General features: G+C 45.5%; 1 protein-coding gene across 1 annotated transcript in view; it reads right to left on the bottom strand.

The window, feature by feature from the left end:
* The window catches only part of LOC141981883 (zona pellucida-binding protein 1-like), a 34626-nt gene extending 26580 nt beyond the window's left edge, over nt 1-8046 (bottom strand). Inside the window, exon 1 of the mRNA XM_074943512.1 lies at nt 7968-8046. Within this exon, the coding sequence (XP_074799613.1) occupies nt 7968-8046 (79 nt within the window). The remainder of the gene's footprint in view (nt 1-7967) is intronic.
* Nucleotides 8047-18104: the final 10058 nt, after the last annotated feature.

The raw sequence follows: 18104 nt of genomic DNA, 5'->3' as shown, positions 1-18104 counted from the left end.
TGCCTCATGTTAGTTTCATATTTAACTATTTTTACAATAAGAGCTCTTCAAATAGAATCTATGTAAGAAAGGGTTACTCACCTTGTGCAGTAATTGAGGTTCTTTGAGACGTGTGTCCCTGTGGGTGCTCCGCTTCAGGTGACAGTGCGTCCCAGCGCTGTTGATCGGAGATTTTCGGTAACAGCGCCTAGTCAGGTTGCCCATGAGCAGCAACTGTCTAGTGGCGCCATTGGAGTCTCTTCAGAGCACGCACAGCCCAACCCCCTCAGTTCCTTCTCTACCGTAGAGTCCACGTGTCGAACTCCAAAGTAGAGGGGAGGGGGTTGGGTAGTGGAGCACCCACAGGGACACACATCTTGAAGAACCTCAGTTATTGCACAAGGTGAGTAACCCTCTCTTCTTCTTAGAGTGCTGTCCCTGTGGGTGCTCCACTTCAGGTGAATGTAGAGCAGTACCCACTATGGTTGGGGGGAGGCTTTGGAGTTGTGTGCATAGTAGCAGCAGAAAGGACAGTAGGGTCTAATATGGCATCCACCCTGGCATAGTGCTTGGACAAAGTATGTTCTGATGCCCATGTGGTGGCTTTGCAAATATCTGGAATGGGTATGATGTGTTGCCATGGCACGAGTAGAATGGGACCTGATCCCAGGAGGAGGTTCTATGTCATGGGTTTGATAGCATGATTAGATACCATCCGATATCCACTTGGAAAGTCGTTGCTTGGATATCGCAGTACCCTGGATCATTTGGTTGTCAAAATGAACAGTCTTGGGGATTTACGAAAAGTTTTGTTCTCAGTAGAAGGCTATGGCCCTCCTAACATCAAGGGTGTGTAATGAAGCCTCCTGTGAGGATTTATGTGATTTAGGGTAGAGCATAGGGAGGTGTATAGGCTGGTTGATGTGGAAGGTGGATGCCACTTTCGGAAGGAATTTAGGGTAAGGTCACAATGTTACCTTATCCTTGAAAAGGATCATGTAGGGTGGATTGGCCATCAGTGCGGTAATCTCGCTTACCCTTCTAGCCAATGTGATGGCAACGAGGAATGCTACCTTCATTGACATGTATAGTAAGGAGCAGGTAGTTAGGAGTTTGAAGGGGTGGTCTCATGAGTGCCCTGACGACTAAGTTCAGAACCCACATGGGAGTGGGAGGGTGTACTTCAGGGTAAAGGTTCTGAAGTCCTGCAAGGAAGTGTTTTGTAGTTGGATGTGTAAATGTCGATTTTGTCATGGAAGGTGTTAATCGCCACGAGATCTGCTTTGATAGAGCTTAATGATAAACCTGAGTTCTTTAGTTCCACAAGGTAGTCTAGCATCACTGGAAGTGGCGTAGTGCAGGGAGTAAGTCGTTTATGTAGGCATCATGTGGAAAAACGTTTCCACTTTTGTAGGTAAGTATTGCACATGGACTCACGTCTGCTGTTCAAAAATACGTGTTTAACCTGCTCCGAACAGGTTAACTCGTGTAATTGGAACCATGGAGGAGCCACGCTTTCAGATGGCGCTTCTCCAATTGTGGATGGAGGATCTGACCATCGGACTGTGACAGTAGGTCTGGTCTCATTGGAAGAGTTCATGGAGGGCAAACTGACATATGCAGCAGGTAAGGGTACCGGGTCTGTCTGGGCCACGCTGGAGCAATCAAGATGATCTTGGCTTTGTCATCCCTGGTCTTGCATAGGACTCTGTGTAGTAGTGGGATCGGTAGGAATGCATACTAGTCCCACTAGATTAGAAAAGTGTCCCCCAGGGATAGGGGACCAAGTCCCACCCCTGGAACAAAATTGTGGTTCTGTGCTGTGGCACATAAATCGATAGATGGGAACCCCCATTGATAGAATATCTGTTGTAAGACTGTAGGGTTCAGTTCCCGTTCGTGCTCTTGTGAGAGCCATCTGCTTAATGTGTCGGCGGTGGTGTTTTGGCATCCTGGTAGGTAAGAAGCTGAGATGTCGATGTGGTGTTGGATACACCAGTTCCATAGTCTCATGGCTTCGGTGCATGGGGAGTGGGATCATGCCCTCCCTTGTCTGTTGATATAGAATATACATGTGACATTGTCTGTCATCACTTGAATTGATTCGTTTCTTATAAGTGGTAGGAAGTGAAGACAGGCGTATCTTACTGCTCCGAGTTCTAGCAGGTTTATATGAAGGCATGCTTCCGATGTCGACCACTTGCCTTGTGTCGTGTGGTGGTCCAGGTGTGCCCCCTAGCCCTGTAGGGAGGCGTCTGTTGTGATCATGACTGAAGGAGACCTGTGGTGAAAGGGAACCCCTATGCAGACGTTCTCTGGTCTTGTCCACCATTGTAGGGATGCTAAAACCTTGGTCGGTGGTGTTACCACCACGTTGAGGCTGTTTGGTGGGTTTGTATACTGAACGCAGCCAGCCCTGAAGACACCGCATGTGTAATCTGATGTATTTTGCCACGAACATGGTGGCAGCCATGTGTCCTAGTAATTGTAGGCACATCCATGCCTCGATTCGTGGACAGATGTAACTGACATCTATGAGATGTTTGTTGGCTAGGGCTCTGGCTTGAGTTGAGTCCTGATGTGTCCTGATGAATTCTAGTTGTTCTGTGGGTATCAATGTGACTTCTGAAAGTTTATTTGCAACCCCAGTCTTTGGAAGAGATTGATGGTCTATTGTGTGATTGTTTCTGTCTCTGTGTATGAGTGTCCTTTGGTAAGGCAATCATCTAGGTATGGGAAAAATATGATCCCTTGTTTGCGCAGGTGAGCTGCGACTACTGCAAGGGTTTTGGAGAACACCCTCAGTGCTGTGGACAGTCCCAATGGGAGCACTCTGTATTGGAAGCGGTCGTGTCCCACTGTGAATCGGAGGAATCGTTTGCGAGCCAGATGTATTGAGATGTGAAAATATGCATCTTGTAGGTCGATGGCTGAAAACCTGTCCCCCTGTTCCAGCGCTGGGATTATTGTGCCTAAGGTAACCATCTTGAATTTTTGGGAGCATATGAATTTGCTGAGTTTTCAAATGTCTACTATCGGTCGCCATCCACCACTTTTCTTCTGGGTTAGGAAATAGCGGGAATAAAAACCCTTCCCTCTGTATTGTGTTGGTACAGGTTCCACAGCATCTAGCTGTGGTAGACGATCTACTTCCAGTCTTATAAGGTGCTCATGAGAACGGACCCAAGACGGGCAGGTGGGTAGAGTAGGGGGGCAAAAAATAAAAGGCATGGAATAGCCAGACTGAACTATTTCTAAAACCCAACCGTCTTGTGTAATATGCTCCCAAGCTTGGTAAAAATGCTCTAGGCGGTGACCAAATGGGCAGGTAGGTGCTGGTGTTAAGGGGAGGTCATTCAGAACCTCAACTAAGACTTCAAAACTGGTTTGTTCCCTGATGGTTGGGACGCACATAAATCTTGTTTTCTTCCATACGAGATGAAACATTAACTAATAAAGGTATTCCTTACTAATATACTTAATTGTAAGCATTTACATATTTTTTGATAATTCTACAAATTTTAGAAAAGATCATGATTCATAGAAAGATCTCTATTTATTGCAATGATGTTTTGGTACAGTAAAAGCTCCACTCATTATAATCAGGATGCAGTGCATGGCAGGTAATACTTCATATTTTTCACAGCCCCTAAACAAAAACCTACTTATATTTTAAACTATTATTTTAAAATCATCTGTCTAGCAGTTATTTCTGTAGAGAACAATCTTCAAACCTGAAGTAGCCTGCAATGCTAATCTATGAATTAGTAATAAATCTTTATTTGGATCCTACCATGCATGAGGTGACTGGTTAGTTTCTGCTTCTAAGAACAATTCTATTCTTCTATTTAGACTCTTCAGACTGGTCTACACTATCAAGTTAGGTCAACCTAAGTTGACTCATTTTGTCAGTTTTGGATGCACCCAAACCTAAATTTGTCTCCCGCTGCTGTAAGTGCCTCATTTCATTGATGCACTAACACCACCACCCAGAACGACACAGAGGCAAAGTCGACCTCCTTTTTTCTACATAGTGCTAGTTTAAACACTGCAAGTGTTATGAGCATCAAAGGACTTTTTGAAACAATGTGCTAGACAAAGAATGTTAAGTGGGATTCCTAGGAAATACTTGGAAGGGGAAGGCAACTTTCCACCACCAGAGCCATCCTTTTACAGCTGCAGCCTGAGGAGGAACCTAATTTCTGCAGTTACATGAGGACCAGACCAGATGACCAAACTGGATCAAAGAGTGTCTCACAGATTCCTGGGGGTGATAGTTCTTATCTAACAGGTGTTATGAACTTGTAACCACAGAAAAACCCTTTGGTGGGGTTTGAGGGACTGTTCATCTGCCAGAGTTCTTGTTGGAGTCAGGGGGTAAGCTTATAAGCCTGCATGCAGGTTCTTTTGTTTTCTCTGTAAGCCTTTCACCTTAAGAATAAATGTGCTTGCTTAGGAAGAGCTGTGCGGTATCTTAACTGTATGTAATTACTCTGTTTATAGCCTCTGAAGAGAAGGCAAAGCACGCTTACTGTAAGAATCTGTATTATTGGAGGATTCATAGCGTAGTCGGGGAGCTCAGCAGCCTGGAAATATCCTGATCAGTAGGGAGACATGAGTCTCCACCCAAGAGAGGTGATGGCTGGGGAGCTGAAAGCCTAAGAGTGGGTGCCCTTGCTGGATGATAGAAGGGGGATACAGGTGCAGTTTCTTTGAACTGTGACAAAGGCCAGCTATCAAATTTTGTTTTTAATTGCAGATTTTTCCAAGGCCAAGGCTTATAAGACAAACAATATTGTAGTGCAATAACCAAGTTCAGAAGTCATCTTCTGAGTTAACTGTAGATGTTAGATTTTTTATTTTTTTTAAATGAATGATGGTATTGGAAAAGTCCAGTGTCAGTGAAGTCTGAATGTTTCCAGTTTTAAAATTACAGTGGTCTAATTTCTAACCTAGAATTCCAGCTGTCTTTCAAGATTTACAGTACTTCCCCTATCTGATTGCTTGAGATAGACACTCACAAAGTCTTTAAAGCTAATCTTCTCTGGAACTTTAAAATGAAAACAAAATAATTCTAAAGTACTCAAATTATGCTTTAACCAGATTGACAAAGGTCTGAATAGCAAGGATAGAGGAAAACATTTGAACCAACAGCCAATGTTACTGGAGAATGCAAACAATATATCATGCAGTCATCGGTCCATCTATTTACTTGTGAACAACAAGGATAAATGATTTCCACATTTTGATCACTAAGCAAGGATGAAAATTTAAGACATGAAACCCAGAGTATCATGCATAAAGCCCACATCATAGCCCACTAAACATAACTGAAGCGCTGCTGAGTTTAATCTAACCATACTTTTAGTTTGGGGGTTGGGGGAGATATGAATTTTGTTTAGTGGATAGACTAGTCAAATATATGACTATGAAGTTCTTTGAGTATGCTGCAGCAGAAAGCATGCTTCGCTAATGTTTTCAGTCAAATGGTTATCTATATGGTATCAAAGTATACAACAATTTTTCTTACTATTAAGTTTTATTGTAAGTGTAAGCAGGGTCTGAATGAATGCTTCCCTGACAGCTAGCTGGGAGGGGAAATCACTTGGGTGTGTTTATGTAAATACAGTTTGCTCCTGCTTTGCTTACATATTCAGCAGATACAGCGGTGTCCAAGTGATCAACTTTGTCTGGTGTTGGGTACAAATCACCTTAGTACTGAATGCAGGGGTAGTGAAATATGGTTACCAATGTTGTAATTATTGTAGGAACACAGGAAAGCAGGACTGTGCTTAACCTGTCCCAAATGAGGGGGCCACCCTCAGTTGAAAGAATCTTGTTAACCCACAGGCTCAAATAGCAGAGAACTATAAAAATAAGAGGGGTGGGGACAGGTATCCCTAGCCAGGAGGCTACACACTCTCATCAAGAGCCATTCCTAGACTGGTTTAACCTGGCTTAGACACTGCCCAACCTACAGTAACTCCTCGCTTAATGTTGTAGTTATGTTCCTGAAAAATGCTACTTTAAGCAATAAGGTTTTAAGTGAATCCAATTTCCCCATAAGAATTAATGTAAATGCGGGGGGAGGTTAGGTTCCAGGGAAATGTTTTTCACCAGACAAAAGACTGCTCTTCCTGCAAGCAGTGTACAAAGCAGGCGGCTGCCAAACATTAGAAGGGAGCATTGCACAACTTTAAATGAGCATGTTTTCTAATAGATCAGTGACGTAACAATGAAATAATGTTAATCTGGAAGACATTAAGTGAGGAGTTACTGTACTTGGGGGTGAGTCGTTTACTCATGGTTTATGTTTATGAACCCTGTTTGCAGTGTTTTCCCAAATTAATGCAGTTACTTCCCTCCTTCTATTAAAAGTTTCTTTTCTACAATCAGACTCTGTGCTTACGACAGGGGAAGTATTGCCTCTCAGAGGTGCCTGAGGTGGTGTGTAAATTTCCCAGGTTACTGGGTTGGGGCTCAAGCCGGTTCTGTGTTGTATCAATGCAAAGGAACTCCTAGATATTGAACCCTGCCTGGTTGCACCTGGCAGAAGGGTTACACAAGTTTATACAGCACTACATGTACATTTAATTATATGACAAGTAAAATCGATTGCAAATTAATAGCTTTCCTGCCAAAGAGAATTTTCAGTCAAAAGACTTTGATAGATTACAGAATCACACAAACATTTGACAAAAAACAAAGAAAGGAAGATGTGTCCAACTCAAATGCTTCCCAAAGTAAATGACCCGCTTCCCAATCCCAGCTGTGCAAAAATTCTGAGTGGTTTAAAATCATGAGATATTCCAAATACACATTTTGGGTCCTTCCTGTTTGCCATCTGGTTTTGAATCTTTATTGTACATTTTCAAGCTTTTATCGAGAACCAGGAGGGCTAAAAATTTACCTTGAAAAAGAAAGAAAGAAAGAACGAACGAACGAACGCTGAGAGTTTCATACAGTAACAACTCAAGAAGCTGAGCCTTTAAGAACACAAGGAGCATGAGTTTTGATAAAATTGAGTTGGCAGCACCGCAGGTGGGTCTCCACTACTTTTTTTAACATGAGCAAGTAAAGGAGTCTGGCAAAAGAAAAGTTCACCAGCTATTTCATACAGAAGGGGAGGAATAATCAAAAATGGATCAGCACCAAAGAGAAGAGTAATGACAAAGTTTGGGGCCTGTTAAGGGGACTGGTGCTGGGGCATAGTGAGGGCGCTGAAGGCGGAAACCATTTATTTGGGTTGTTATAACTACTTCAAGCCAAGGGGTGCTACTGCACCCCCTGGTCCAGGCATCCCTGATTAAGAGTGTGGCAAAGGAGGGAAGCCACGTCCGTGGTAGCAGAGCCTGTATACAACAGATGCGAGGGCAAGTGGCTTGAGCGCAATGGAGAAGACCGAATAGCCATTAGCCTGTCACCGGCCCGTCTGACCAGTATTTGAGGGACATGTGAGGGAAAACTCCGCCAACCTTTCCAGCTGACAGCCAAGGGACCTTAAGCAACTCAGCGATTTTAAAATTCACCGAGCACGAAGCTGCTCCTCGGAGCTCCTGTACCAGAGCACCGCTGCGCAGAGACGCGAGGCGAAGGAGCCGGAGCCGCCAGCCCCAGCGGGCTCTTTCAGCAGGTGCCCCCTCCTCCCCGCACCGCCTGGGATGCCTGACACGCAGCTGACCGGCAGCCGCGCACCCCAGGCCCCGCTGGCGCGCGGGACGTTCCTCGCGCTGTCAATCGCACCAGGCCGGGGAGGGAAGCGCACGCGCCCGGTTGAGCCTTCAGCGTGCGGCGCGCAGGCGCAGCGCGGACTCCCTCCGCCCGCGGAGACGCCGCTGTCAATTGGCCTCTAGGCGGGGCCGCTGGCCAGAGCCAGGGAAGCGCGGCCCGAGGATCTCCCGGCGAGGCGGGCGCTGACGTCACTCGAGAGAGGCCCCGCCTCGCTCCCTGTTCTCTGGGGTCGGGGGAAGCTGGGGCCCGTCACTCACCCGCCGCCTCCGGCAGCAGCAGCGCAGCGGCCGCCAGCGAGAGGAAGGCCCAGGGCCGCGGCGGGGCCGTTAGCTCCATGGCGCCGCCCGCTCGCGCCGAGATTGAGCCTCGTGCCCCCCCGCCCCCGAGCATCCGCGTAAATGTAATAGAATGCCCGCTGGGGGCGGGGCGAGTTGCCGGGGGCAGCGCACCACGCGCGCGGGGAGCCGTGCTGGGGGCCGGTGAGGTGGAACTGGGCCAGGGGCTTCCTCTCCGGGGGCGCGGCCAAAGCACGAGCCTGTATAAATGGAGCGAGTTGCAGCTGCCCTAACTCGGGCGCTGCCTACACTGGGCCTGTTTGTAGTGGAGGGGAAGCTGCACCAGTACTGATCCTGGTTTATGGTGGCGTAGCACAAACTGCAGTGAAATGTAGGGCTGGAATGGATGGCAAGAAGTAGTGGAAGGTCAGCTCCCCCTGTGCTATGGCAGGCCCAAGTAATGCCTGCTAGACTGTAGGGTGCCACAAGTCCTCCTTTTCTTTTTGTGGATACAGACTAACACTGCTGCTACTCTGGAACCTGCTAGACAAGTGGCTCTCAATTTTTCCAGATTACTGTACCCCTTTCAGGAGGATGATTTGTCTTGCATACCCATGTTTCACCTCACTTAAAAACTACTTGCTTACAAAATCAGCCGTAAAAATACAGGGAAGGGGTTGGAATGGGGGACAGGGAAGAGGTGGGAAGAGGCAGGGGCGGAGCCTCATGGAAGGGGCGGGGCTGGGGGCCGTGATGGGGGTATCTAGTCCTCATGTGGCCCTCGTGGTCATTTTTAGATTGAGACCCCTGCCCTAATGTCTGAAAAAAAGTGGCTTTGAATTTTAATTTAATCGCATGATACGCTCTTTTAGTTTTAAAGTATGGATTGTTGTATTATGCAATAAGCGCCAAGTTGTGTTATATAGATGTTGGAGAAATGTATAGAAAGCCTGCGTTCGCTCGCAGCATGCGTCTCCACTACTGCGGTGCCGCATTACCGTTGGTCCTCCCCTCCTCCTCCGACTACTATTCTAGAAAATTATTTGACCTATATAAGTGGCCGCATCAGGTGTGCCCAGCGCAGTGTCTACAGTGTTTGTAATCTTTGTTGCATGTACTCTACTGAAATAGCATAACAAGCCCGTGGCTTTATGTTTTAATTCAATCGTATGATACCCCCTTTTAATTTTAAAATATGGATCAGTTCGTTGTTAAAAGGAGCAGACAAACTGAATTATAATGAATGTGCTGATAGCAGTGCAAATACCTCTGTTAAGAATTTACGTGAAGATAATGCTGCCACCAGTTCCAGTGCGTGCAATAAACTGAGTAATGACCAACAGAAACAGACTTTGTCTCTTAGTTCAGGTCAGTGTAGTTCCTATTCAAAGCCATCAAACATTCCATCTGATGACCCGGTCTGTGATATTCCAAAAAATAGATTGGAACTTTGGTCTTGATTATCTAGAGGTCCTTATCAGCCTAGATTGAGCATATTTCGTAGAAGTAAAATAGGGAATAAACAAAGAAGTTTTCAGTCCGATTGGTATGAACAGTATAGGTGGTTAAAATATAGCTCATCAAAGGATGCAGCATTTTGCTTTTACTGCCGTTTCTTCTTCTCTAATGATGCACCAAACAAAGGTCACACTGATCCAGCATTTATGTATTGTTGGATGAGGGCAAGCAGACTTATCTGTCTAAACAAGAAGAACGGTGCCATAACCAAACTGTAATGGAGTGACTGATTGACATTGTTCTGTGTTTAGCAAAAGGTGGGAGACCATTCAGGGGTCACAATGAAAAAGCTGACAGTTTTGAGAAAGGTTTATTTCTAAATCTTGTCAATATGCTCCAAAAATATGATCCTGTAATGGCAAAGCATGTGCAACAATCTCCTCGAAACGCTACCTGTCTGAGTAATCGCATCCAAAATGATTTAATTGTGGCCTTGCATAACGTTGTGCAACAAAAGATTGTGTCTTCACCACATGGAAAAATGGTCTCAATAATTGCCAACGACACTACTGACTGTGAACACCATGAACAGATGTCCGTTGTGGTGCGGTATTTTGACAATGAAAAACATAGTCCAGTTGAACATTTTGTGACTGTTCAGAGACTATTAACAGTTGATGCTCAGCCTATTTTTCACCAGCTAAATGACATCCTTGGCATTCTTAAAATTAACTGGTCATCAGTGATGTCTGTCTGTTTTGATGGGGCATCTACGATCAGTCTGGATGTGCTGCGGGAGTTCAAATGAAATGTAAAGAAACAGTGAAATACTGTGTACACTGCTGTGTGCATTGTTTGAACCTCATCCTAGTAGATGCATGCACTTCAAGTAAACAAAGCAGAACTGTCTTTGATTTTTTGGTGTTATTCAGACTCTTTATGCCTTCATGGAGGGGAATCCTGTGCGACATACAGTAATGGAGAAGATTTCACAAGAAGTAGGATCCCAGTTGAAGACTTTGAAGTCACTATCAAACACAAGATGGGGATGCAGAGCAGAAGCAGTGGCTGCTGTAAAACAAAACTACTCCATCATTTCACAAGCTTTACAAGAGATTATCGAAACAACTCGCCTTGCTGACGCTAAAATAAAAGCCAGGGGCCTTATCCATGAACTAAATTCATTCAAGTTCATCTTTGCCCTTCACATGAAGCACCCTATTCTCCAGATGGTGGTAAAAGTGAGTAAGGCTCTTCAAGCTCCAGATCTCAACTTACTTACTGCAATGACGGGGGTGAAAAGCTTGCGTAACTCTTTGGCTATGATGAGAAGTGGCCCAGAGTATTTTCAATGACAATGATATATTGATTCCCCCAGTTAAGAAGAGAAAAACGTCCACTCATATTGATGACGCATTTGAGTCCCAGCATCACTTTGATACAAAAGAGGAGCAGGAGAGAATAACTTCATTTTACCCACTCCTAGACTCAATGATTACCGGCATTGACCAGCAATTTAAACAGGAGACTTGTAAAATTGTGACTGCAATGGGAAAACTGCTGAGCTTAGACATTGGCAGGGATGATATGAGAATCATTGCCAACAAATTTAAAGTGTCCTTGGATGAGTTGGAAGCTGAAGTCGGATTGCTTCGGGGTTATGACGGATCTGTTCCTAAAGGTAGTACTACGAACACCACAAGAGAGTGGCTTGATTGGCTAAAGGAATCAGATCAATCTTCCATGTTCCAGGCCTTTTACAAATCTGTTCAATGCTTTGCAGTATTACCTGTTACAAGCTGTTCATGTGAAAAAGCCTTTTCAAAACTAGCACATGTAAAAAACGAAGTACAATGTCCCAACAGCGCCTCGACTCACGATTTTGTACTCTGAACAAGAATTGGCTTCGTCATGGAATATCAGGGTTGGAAGGGACCTCAGGAGGTCATCTAGTCCAACCCCCTGCTCAAAGCAGGACCAATCCCCAATTAAATCATCCTACCAAGTACCATCCCTAATTTTTGCCCCAGATCCCTAAATGGCCCCCTCAAGGATTGAACTCACAACCCTGGATTTAGTAGGCCAATGCTCAAACCACTGAGCTATCCCTTTATGATTGAGTATTCAATAAATGTTTGCCTTAAAAAAAAATTCCCTGGGTGCACACCCTAATGAAATGTGCTGCACACGCCTATGCTGATTCCTGTGAGACCCCATTAGATACACCCTCCCAGTTTGATAGGTAATCCACCTCACCGACAGGCAGTAGCCAGGTTGACTATCGACCTAACATTATTTATACTGGAGGTTAGGTTGGTATAGTTACATATCTCAGGGATGTGGATTTTTCATATCCCTGAGAGATGTAGCTATACTGATGTAAATTCCTAGCACAGACCAGGCTTTACCCTGTTCAGAAGAAGTCTATTCAACGCAATGGCTGAAACACCACTGACTGCTGATGCCTTGTCTATATCAGCGTTGTTATTACCTATAAAGCTGCTTTGGTGTTAATTACTGGAAGATTTTCGGGGGGGGGGGGGAGCCAGTTTGGACTTTTGTGAGACCCATAGTGACAGAGCAAAAAATTAAATGAATCTCAGACTGAACCTGTTTTTTAAAATGGAATAAGCAAAGACAACTCTCTTTTTTTCTTTTTAAGTATAAACTGGACCAAAATGTAGAGGTGGGTGTTAGGTACATCCTTTATAAGGATGATTAGAAAGAGGTATTAAATAGCACATTGGTTAAAATGGAAGACTGTACTAAAATGAGAAATATTTCACTGAGAAATGAGAAATAATACCAAAGGAAATAAAGAGCATGATCAGGAAATTGCACAAATGGGATTACACTGAGGAAAAATGCAAAGTAATGCAGCAGGGCAGAACATATGAAACATAGATATTCAGTGGGAGGAAGACAATAGGAAAGCAAAAAGGTTGAAAGAGACCTGGGTGGCATTCTAGAACATTGCAAACTAGTTTATGAATTTACAACGGAACCGGGCAGAAAAGAGTTCAGTGCAATTAAGGACTTCCTGCATAGACCAGAAAGACAACAAGAAGTCTGGTGGCACCTTAAAGACTAACGGATTTATTTGGGCATAAGCTTTCATGGGTAAAAAGTCCACTTCTTTACCCATGAAAGCTTATGCTCAAAGAAATCTGTTAGTCTTTAAGGTGCCACCGGACTCCTTGTTGTTTTTGTGGATACAGATTGTCATAAATATAAAGGGAAGGGTAACCACCTTTCTGTATACAGAACTATAAAATCCCTCCTGGCCAGAGGCAAAACCCTTTCACCTGTAAAGGGTTAAGAAGCTAAGATAACCTCGCTGGCACCTGACCAAAATGACCAATGAGGAGACAAGATACTTTCAAAGCTGGGGGGGGGGGGCAGGGGAAACAAAGGATCTGTCTGTCTGGGTGATGCTTTTGCCGGGAACAGATCAGGAATGCTCTTCATAACTCCTTAAGTTAGTAAGTAATCTAGCTAGAAATGCATTAGATTTCCTTTTGTTTAATGGCTGGTAAAATAGCTGTGCTGAATGGAATGTATATTCCTGTTTTTGTGTCTTTTTGTAACTTAAGGTTTTGCCTAGAGGGATTCTCTATGTTTTGAATCTGATTACCCTGTAAGGTATTTACCATCCTGATTTTACAGCGGTGATTCTTTTACCTTTTCTTTAATTAAAATTCTTCTTTTAAGAACCTGATTGCTTTTTCATTGTTCTTAAGATCCAAGGGTTTGGGTTTGTGTTCACCTATGCAAATTGGTGAGGATATTTATCAAGCCTTCCCCAGGAAAGGAGGTGTAGTGCTTGGGGGGATATTTTGGGGGAAGATGTCTCCAAGTGGGCTCTTTCCCTCTTAACATGCTTTGTGGTGGCAGCATAGGGTTCAAGGACAAGGAAAAGTTTGTACCTTGAGGAATTCTTTAACCTAAGCTGGGAAGAATAAGCTTAGGGGGTCTTTCATGTAGGTCCCCACATCTGTACCCTAGAGTTCAGAGTGGGGAAGGAACCTTGACACTGATTAACATGACTACCCCTCATGATACTTGAGACCAGCAAGGTGAATCATGAATCTGGTGAGACTGCATCTGGAATTCTGCATACTTAGTTCTGGGCAGCTAAACAAATAGTTATAGATCATTTGGAATTCAGGAAAGAGCAAAAAAGGCTACCAATATGGAGGGACTGATTTATGAGGAAATATTAACCATAGTTTAAAATTCTCTGATCAGGTCATAGATTCTAAGGCCGGAAGGGACCTTTCTGATCATCTAGTCTGACCTCCTGTATAACACAGGCCATACAACTTCCCCAAAATCATTCCTAGGGTATATGTTTTAGAAAAACATCCAAACTTGATTTAAAAATTGTCAGTGATGGAGAATCAACCACGACCATTGGTAAATTGTTCCAATGGTTAATTATTCCCACTATTAAAAAATTATGCCTTGTCTCTAGTCTGAATTTTTCTAGTTTCAACTTCCAGCCGTTGGATTCTGTTATACCTTTCTCTGTTACATTGAAGAGCCTATTATCAAATATTTGTTTCCTGTGTAGGTACTGATAAACTGTAATCAAGTCACCCCTTAAGTTTCTCTTTGTTAAAATAAATAGATCCAATTTTGGATAGCCTCTAGTTTGTTTAGTTGGGGCATGACCATGCCCCTTCCTACAATGTAGCCAAGGTATTTAGCCTCGGCTAGCCCTATATCACACTTGGCTGGGTTGGCTGTGAGGCCAGCCTGTCTTAGCGTGTCCAGAACTGCTTCCACCTTTTCCAAGTGGGTTTCCCAGTCGTGGGTGTGAATAATCACATCATCCAGGTATGCCGCTGCATAACTGGTATGGGGCCGTAGGAGCTTGTCCATAAGACGCTGGAAGGTGGCAGGTGCCCCATGCAGTCCAAAAGGAAGAACAGTATATTGAAAAAGACCCTCTGGGGTAGAGAATGCCGTCTTCTTTCGCATCTTTGGCAGGGGGAATCTGCCAGTATCCCTTTGCTAAATCAAGGATGGTCAACAATCGGGCATTGCCCAAGCGGTCAACTAACTCCTTGATACGGGGTATGGGGTATGCATCGAATTTGGATATCTCATTCAGCCGGCAAAAGTCATTACAAAACCTAGTGGTGTCATCAGGTTTGGGCACCAACACAATCAGCTTGACCACTGACTATGAGACTCTTCAATGACTCCCAGCTCCAACATCCTTTTTACTCCGCGTTGATCTCCCCCCTTTTTGCTGCTGGGACCCGATAGGGACTTAAAGTTACCTTTGCCCCAGGGTCTGTGATAATGTGGTGATATGCTTCGGTGGTCCGACCTGGTTTAGTTGAAAACATGTCCTGGTATCGGTTGATCATCTCAGTTACCTCCTTCTTCTGGTTTGGTGTCAGATCAGTGGATATCCTGATCTGCTTCTGCATGTTATTTCCCTGGATCGGGGTCTCTTGGGTCACTACACGCCTCTCGTTGGTGCCAAGGCTTTAAGAGGTTAATGTGATCAATTTGTTCTTGTTTCTGGCATTCTGGCTGCCACACCTTGTAGGTTACTTCCCCCACGGGTTCAGCCACCTGATAGGGCCTCTGCCATTGGGCCAAAAGCTTGCTTTCTGCCGTGGGTACCAACACCATCACCCGATCCCCTGGTTGGAACTGTTGGACTTTTGCCTGGCGATTGTAATGGGTTCGCTGGGCCTCCTGCACCTTTTCCAAATGTTCCCATACAATAGGGGTGTGAAAGTAGAATGAATTATATTGAAATTATAATTCATTAAAGAAATGCTACTTGAAGGGTTTGTTGAAATATAGTTGTCAGGAAGAGAAACATTAAGGAGTGTGAGACAATGGGTCCTCAAACTAATTAACTTAGAGCTCCTACTGAGCTAGGAGATTGGTAAACATTAGTATGCAAATAAGATATGTATGTATATTTGTCAGTTTCTGCTTTCTTTTGTCTCTTATGTTAAATTGGCTTTGGCTTAGCTGTATAAATAGGTTATCTTGGGCCTCAGAGAGGGGCTCACATCTGGGTGCATTAGCAAGGCGCTTTGCTAATAAACAGAGTGGTCTGACAAATTATGTGAGTCCTGAATCTGACTTTGACAGGGGTGACCTGGGCTATCCGTTCTCGCATCTGCAACACATGGTCAATTATATTTCTCCCCTCATTGGGTTCCTCTTCCCAGATTTCTTTTGCGATATCTAGTATGCCACGGGGGTGGCATCCGTATAAGAACTCAAAGGGGGAAAACCCAGTTGAGGCCTTAGGTACCTCCGGGATTGCAAACATAAGGTAGGGTAATAGGGTGTCCCAATCGTTCCCGTCCCAACTTACCACTTTCCTTATCATTGCCGTGAGGGTTTGGTTAAAACTTTCTACCAGACCATCAGTCTGCGGATGATAGACTGAAGTTCTCAGGGTATGGATATGGAGCAGCGTACAGATGTCCTTCATTAGCTGCAAAACAAATGGGGTACCTTAGTCTGTTAATATCTCCTTTAGTAGCCCCACTCGGGCAAAGATCCCCACCAACTCTTTAGCTATCATTTTAGAGGCCGTGTTCCGCAGGGGGACGGCTTCTGGGTAGCAAGTAGCATAATCCAGAACGACAAGTATATATTGGTGGCCCTGGGCTGTCTTCTCAAGGGGTCCCACTAGGTCCATGGCTATTCGCACGAAGGGGACCTCTATGATGGGAAGGGGGTACTAAAGGTGCCCTCAAGTGGGGACGGGGACTGTGCAGCTGACACTCTGGGCAGGATGCACAGTACCTCCACACTTCTTCATGTACTCCAGGCCAGAAGAATTGTTGCAGGACCTGTGCCAGGGTCTTCTCTACCCCCAAATGGCCCCCCACCCCCAAAAGATGACTATGGGCAAGACTTAATACAGCATTCTGGTGTTTTTGAGGTACTATGATCTGCTGTACCTTCTGCCCCTGTACTGGTGCAACCCGGTATAAGAGATTCTTCTTCATTATGAAGTAGGGTCCTGGTTCCTGGGTTTTTCCTTCCACAGGGACCCCATCTATTTCAGTCACCTCCTTCCTAATGTTGTCGTACCTTGGGTCTTCAGCCTTGTCCCGTCCAAAATTTCCTCTCCCGGGGCTAATCTGCCCGAGATCTAGGGGGTCAGTCTCTGTTGCCTCTACTGGTTCAGAGGCGTTAGGCTGTGGGTCAGACTCGGGTGCTTCTCCCTCCTGGGTGGACTTCTTCTCAGCTGCTCGGGTCCGCCTACCTATGAGAGCGACCCTCTGGCTTTGGGTCAGTATTCGAGTTCCCAAGGCCTTAGCTGTCCTCCTTTCCATTTTCGACTTTCTACCCTCTCTGGGAGTGGAGAACAAATCTGGGGATATTTCAGAGAAGATTAAGGGTTGACAGTCTACTGTGGATGCCTCACTGACTTCAGGGTTTCCCCCCTTCTCCAATTCCCCTCCCGGGAGTAAGTCTCCAAACCCTGGGAAGTCCCTCCCTATGAGCACCAGGTATGGGAGTTTAGGGACTACACCTGCTGCTACCTCAGTAGTGTTCCCCTGAATCTCGATTTTTACTGGGATGGTGGGGTAATAACCAACTGTTCCCGTACGCATGTTATCCCCGTACACTTAGCCCACAGCAGCTGACTACGCTTCACGAGCTTCCCCGAGACAAGTGTGATAGCACTCCCCGAATCAACCAGTGCCGTGCGTGGTCTCTACCCCATTTAGCTTCACTGGTCTGGTGTACATATGTGGGGTTAGTGAGACCCCCACAAGGTGGATTAGGGAGCATGGGTCTGCCCAGTTCCCCAGGTTACACTGCATAGGCTCCTCAGCATTGGGACACTGTGCAGCTATGTGTCCCCACTCCCCGCAGGCGTAACATCTATATGGAGCCCTAGGAGTTCCCAGGTCTCTTCGTTTGGGCAGTCAAACATCACGATCCTCTTCCCCCTCAGTGCTCTGACTCCTTATGGCTTCTGGTGGGCTTTCAGCCCCTTTATTTTTCCACCTGGGCTCTCCTGGTGGCCCAGTCACCCGAGCTCTAGGGCGTGGTGCTGCTAGTTTAACCCGGGGTGCTTCTTCCTTAACTGGTCAGGTCAGCTCCCTCGCCGTCCTTCGCCTCTCTACCGGTGCGACAATCTCATCGTAGGTGGAGGGTTCGTTCTGGCTTACCCAGGCGCAAAGGTCTGGTGGTAGTCCTCTCATGTACCAGTCGATGACCAGAACCTCTAGTATCTCCTCCGGACTTCGAGACTCAGTTTGCAACCACTTTCGTGTGAGATGGATGAGGTCAAACAATTGGGACCGTGGGGTTTTGTTTTCAAGGTACCGCCACTCATGATACCACTGGGCCCACATTGCGGTTGTTACCCCAGATCTGGCCAGGATCTCTGCTTTCAGCTGGGGGTAGTCTGCTGCAGCTTCTTCAGGCAGATCATAGTAGGCCTTCTGGGCCTCCCCACACAGGAATGGGACGAGGATGCCAGACCACTGATCTTGAGGCCAGGCTTCCCATAGGGCTGTCCTCTCAAAGGCCAAGAGATATGCCTCTCTGTCATCCTCCCCCGTTATTTTCTGCAGACAATTGCTGGCCCGTATGATCCGCGTCCCATCATGGCCGTGGTTCATCTCCATAAGGGCCTTCACTTGATTTACCAGTTCC

Source organism: Natator depressus, chromosome 2, assembly GCF_965152275.1.
Source record: "Natator depressus isolate rNatDep1 chromosome 2, rNatDep2.hap1, whole genome shotgun sequence".
NCBI lineage: Eukaryota > Metazoa > Chordata > Testudines > Cheloniidae > Natator > Natator depressus.
The sequence above is the reverse complement of the archived record's forward strand: the minus strand, read 5'-3'. Positions and strand labels throughout refer to the sequence as shown.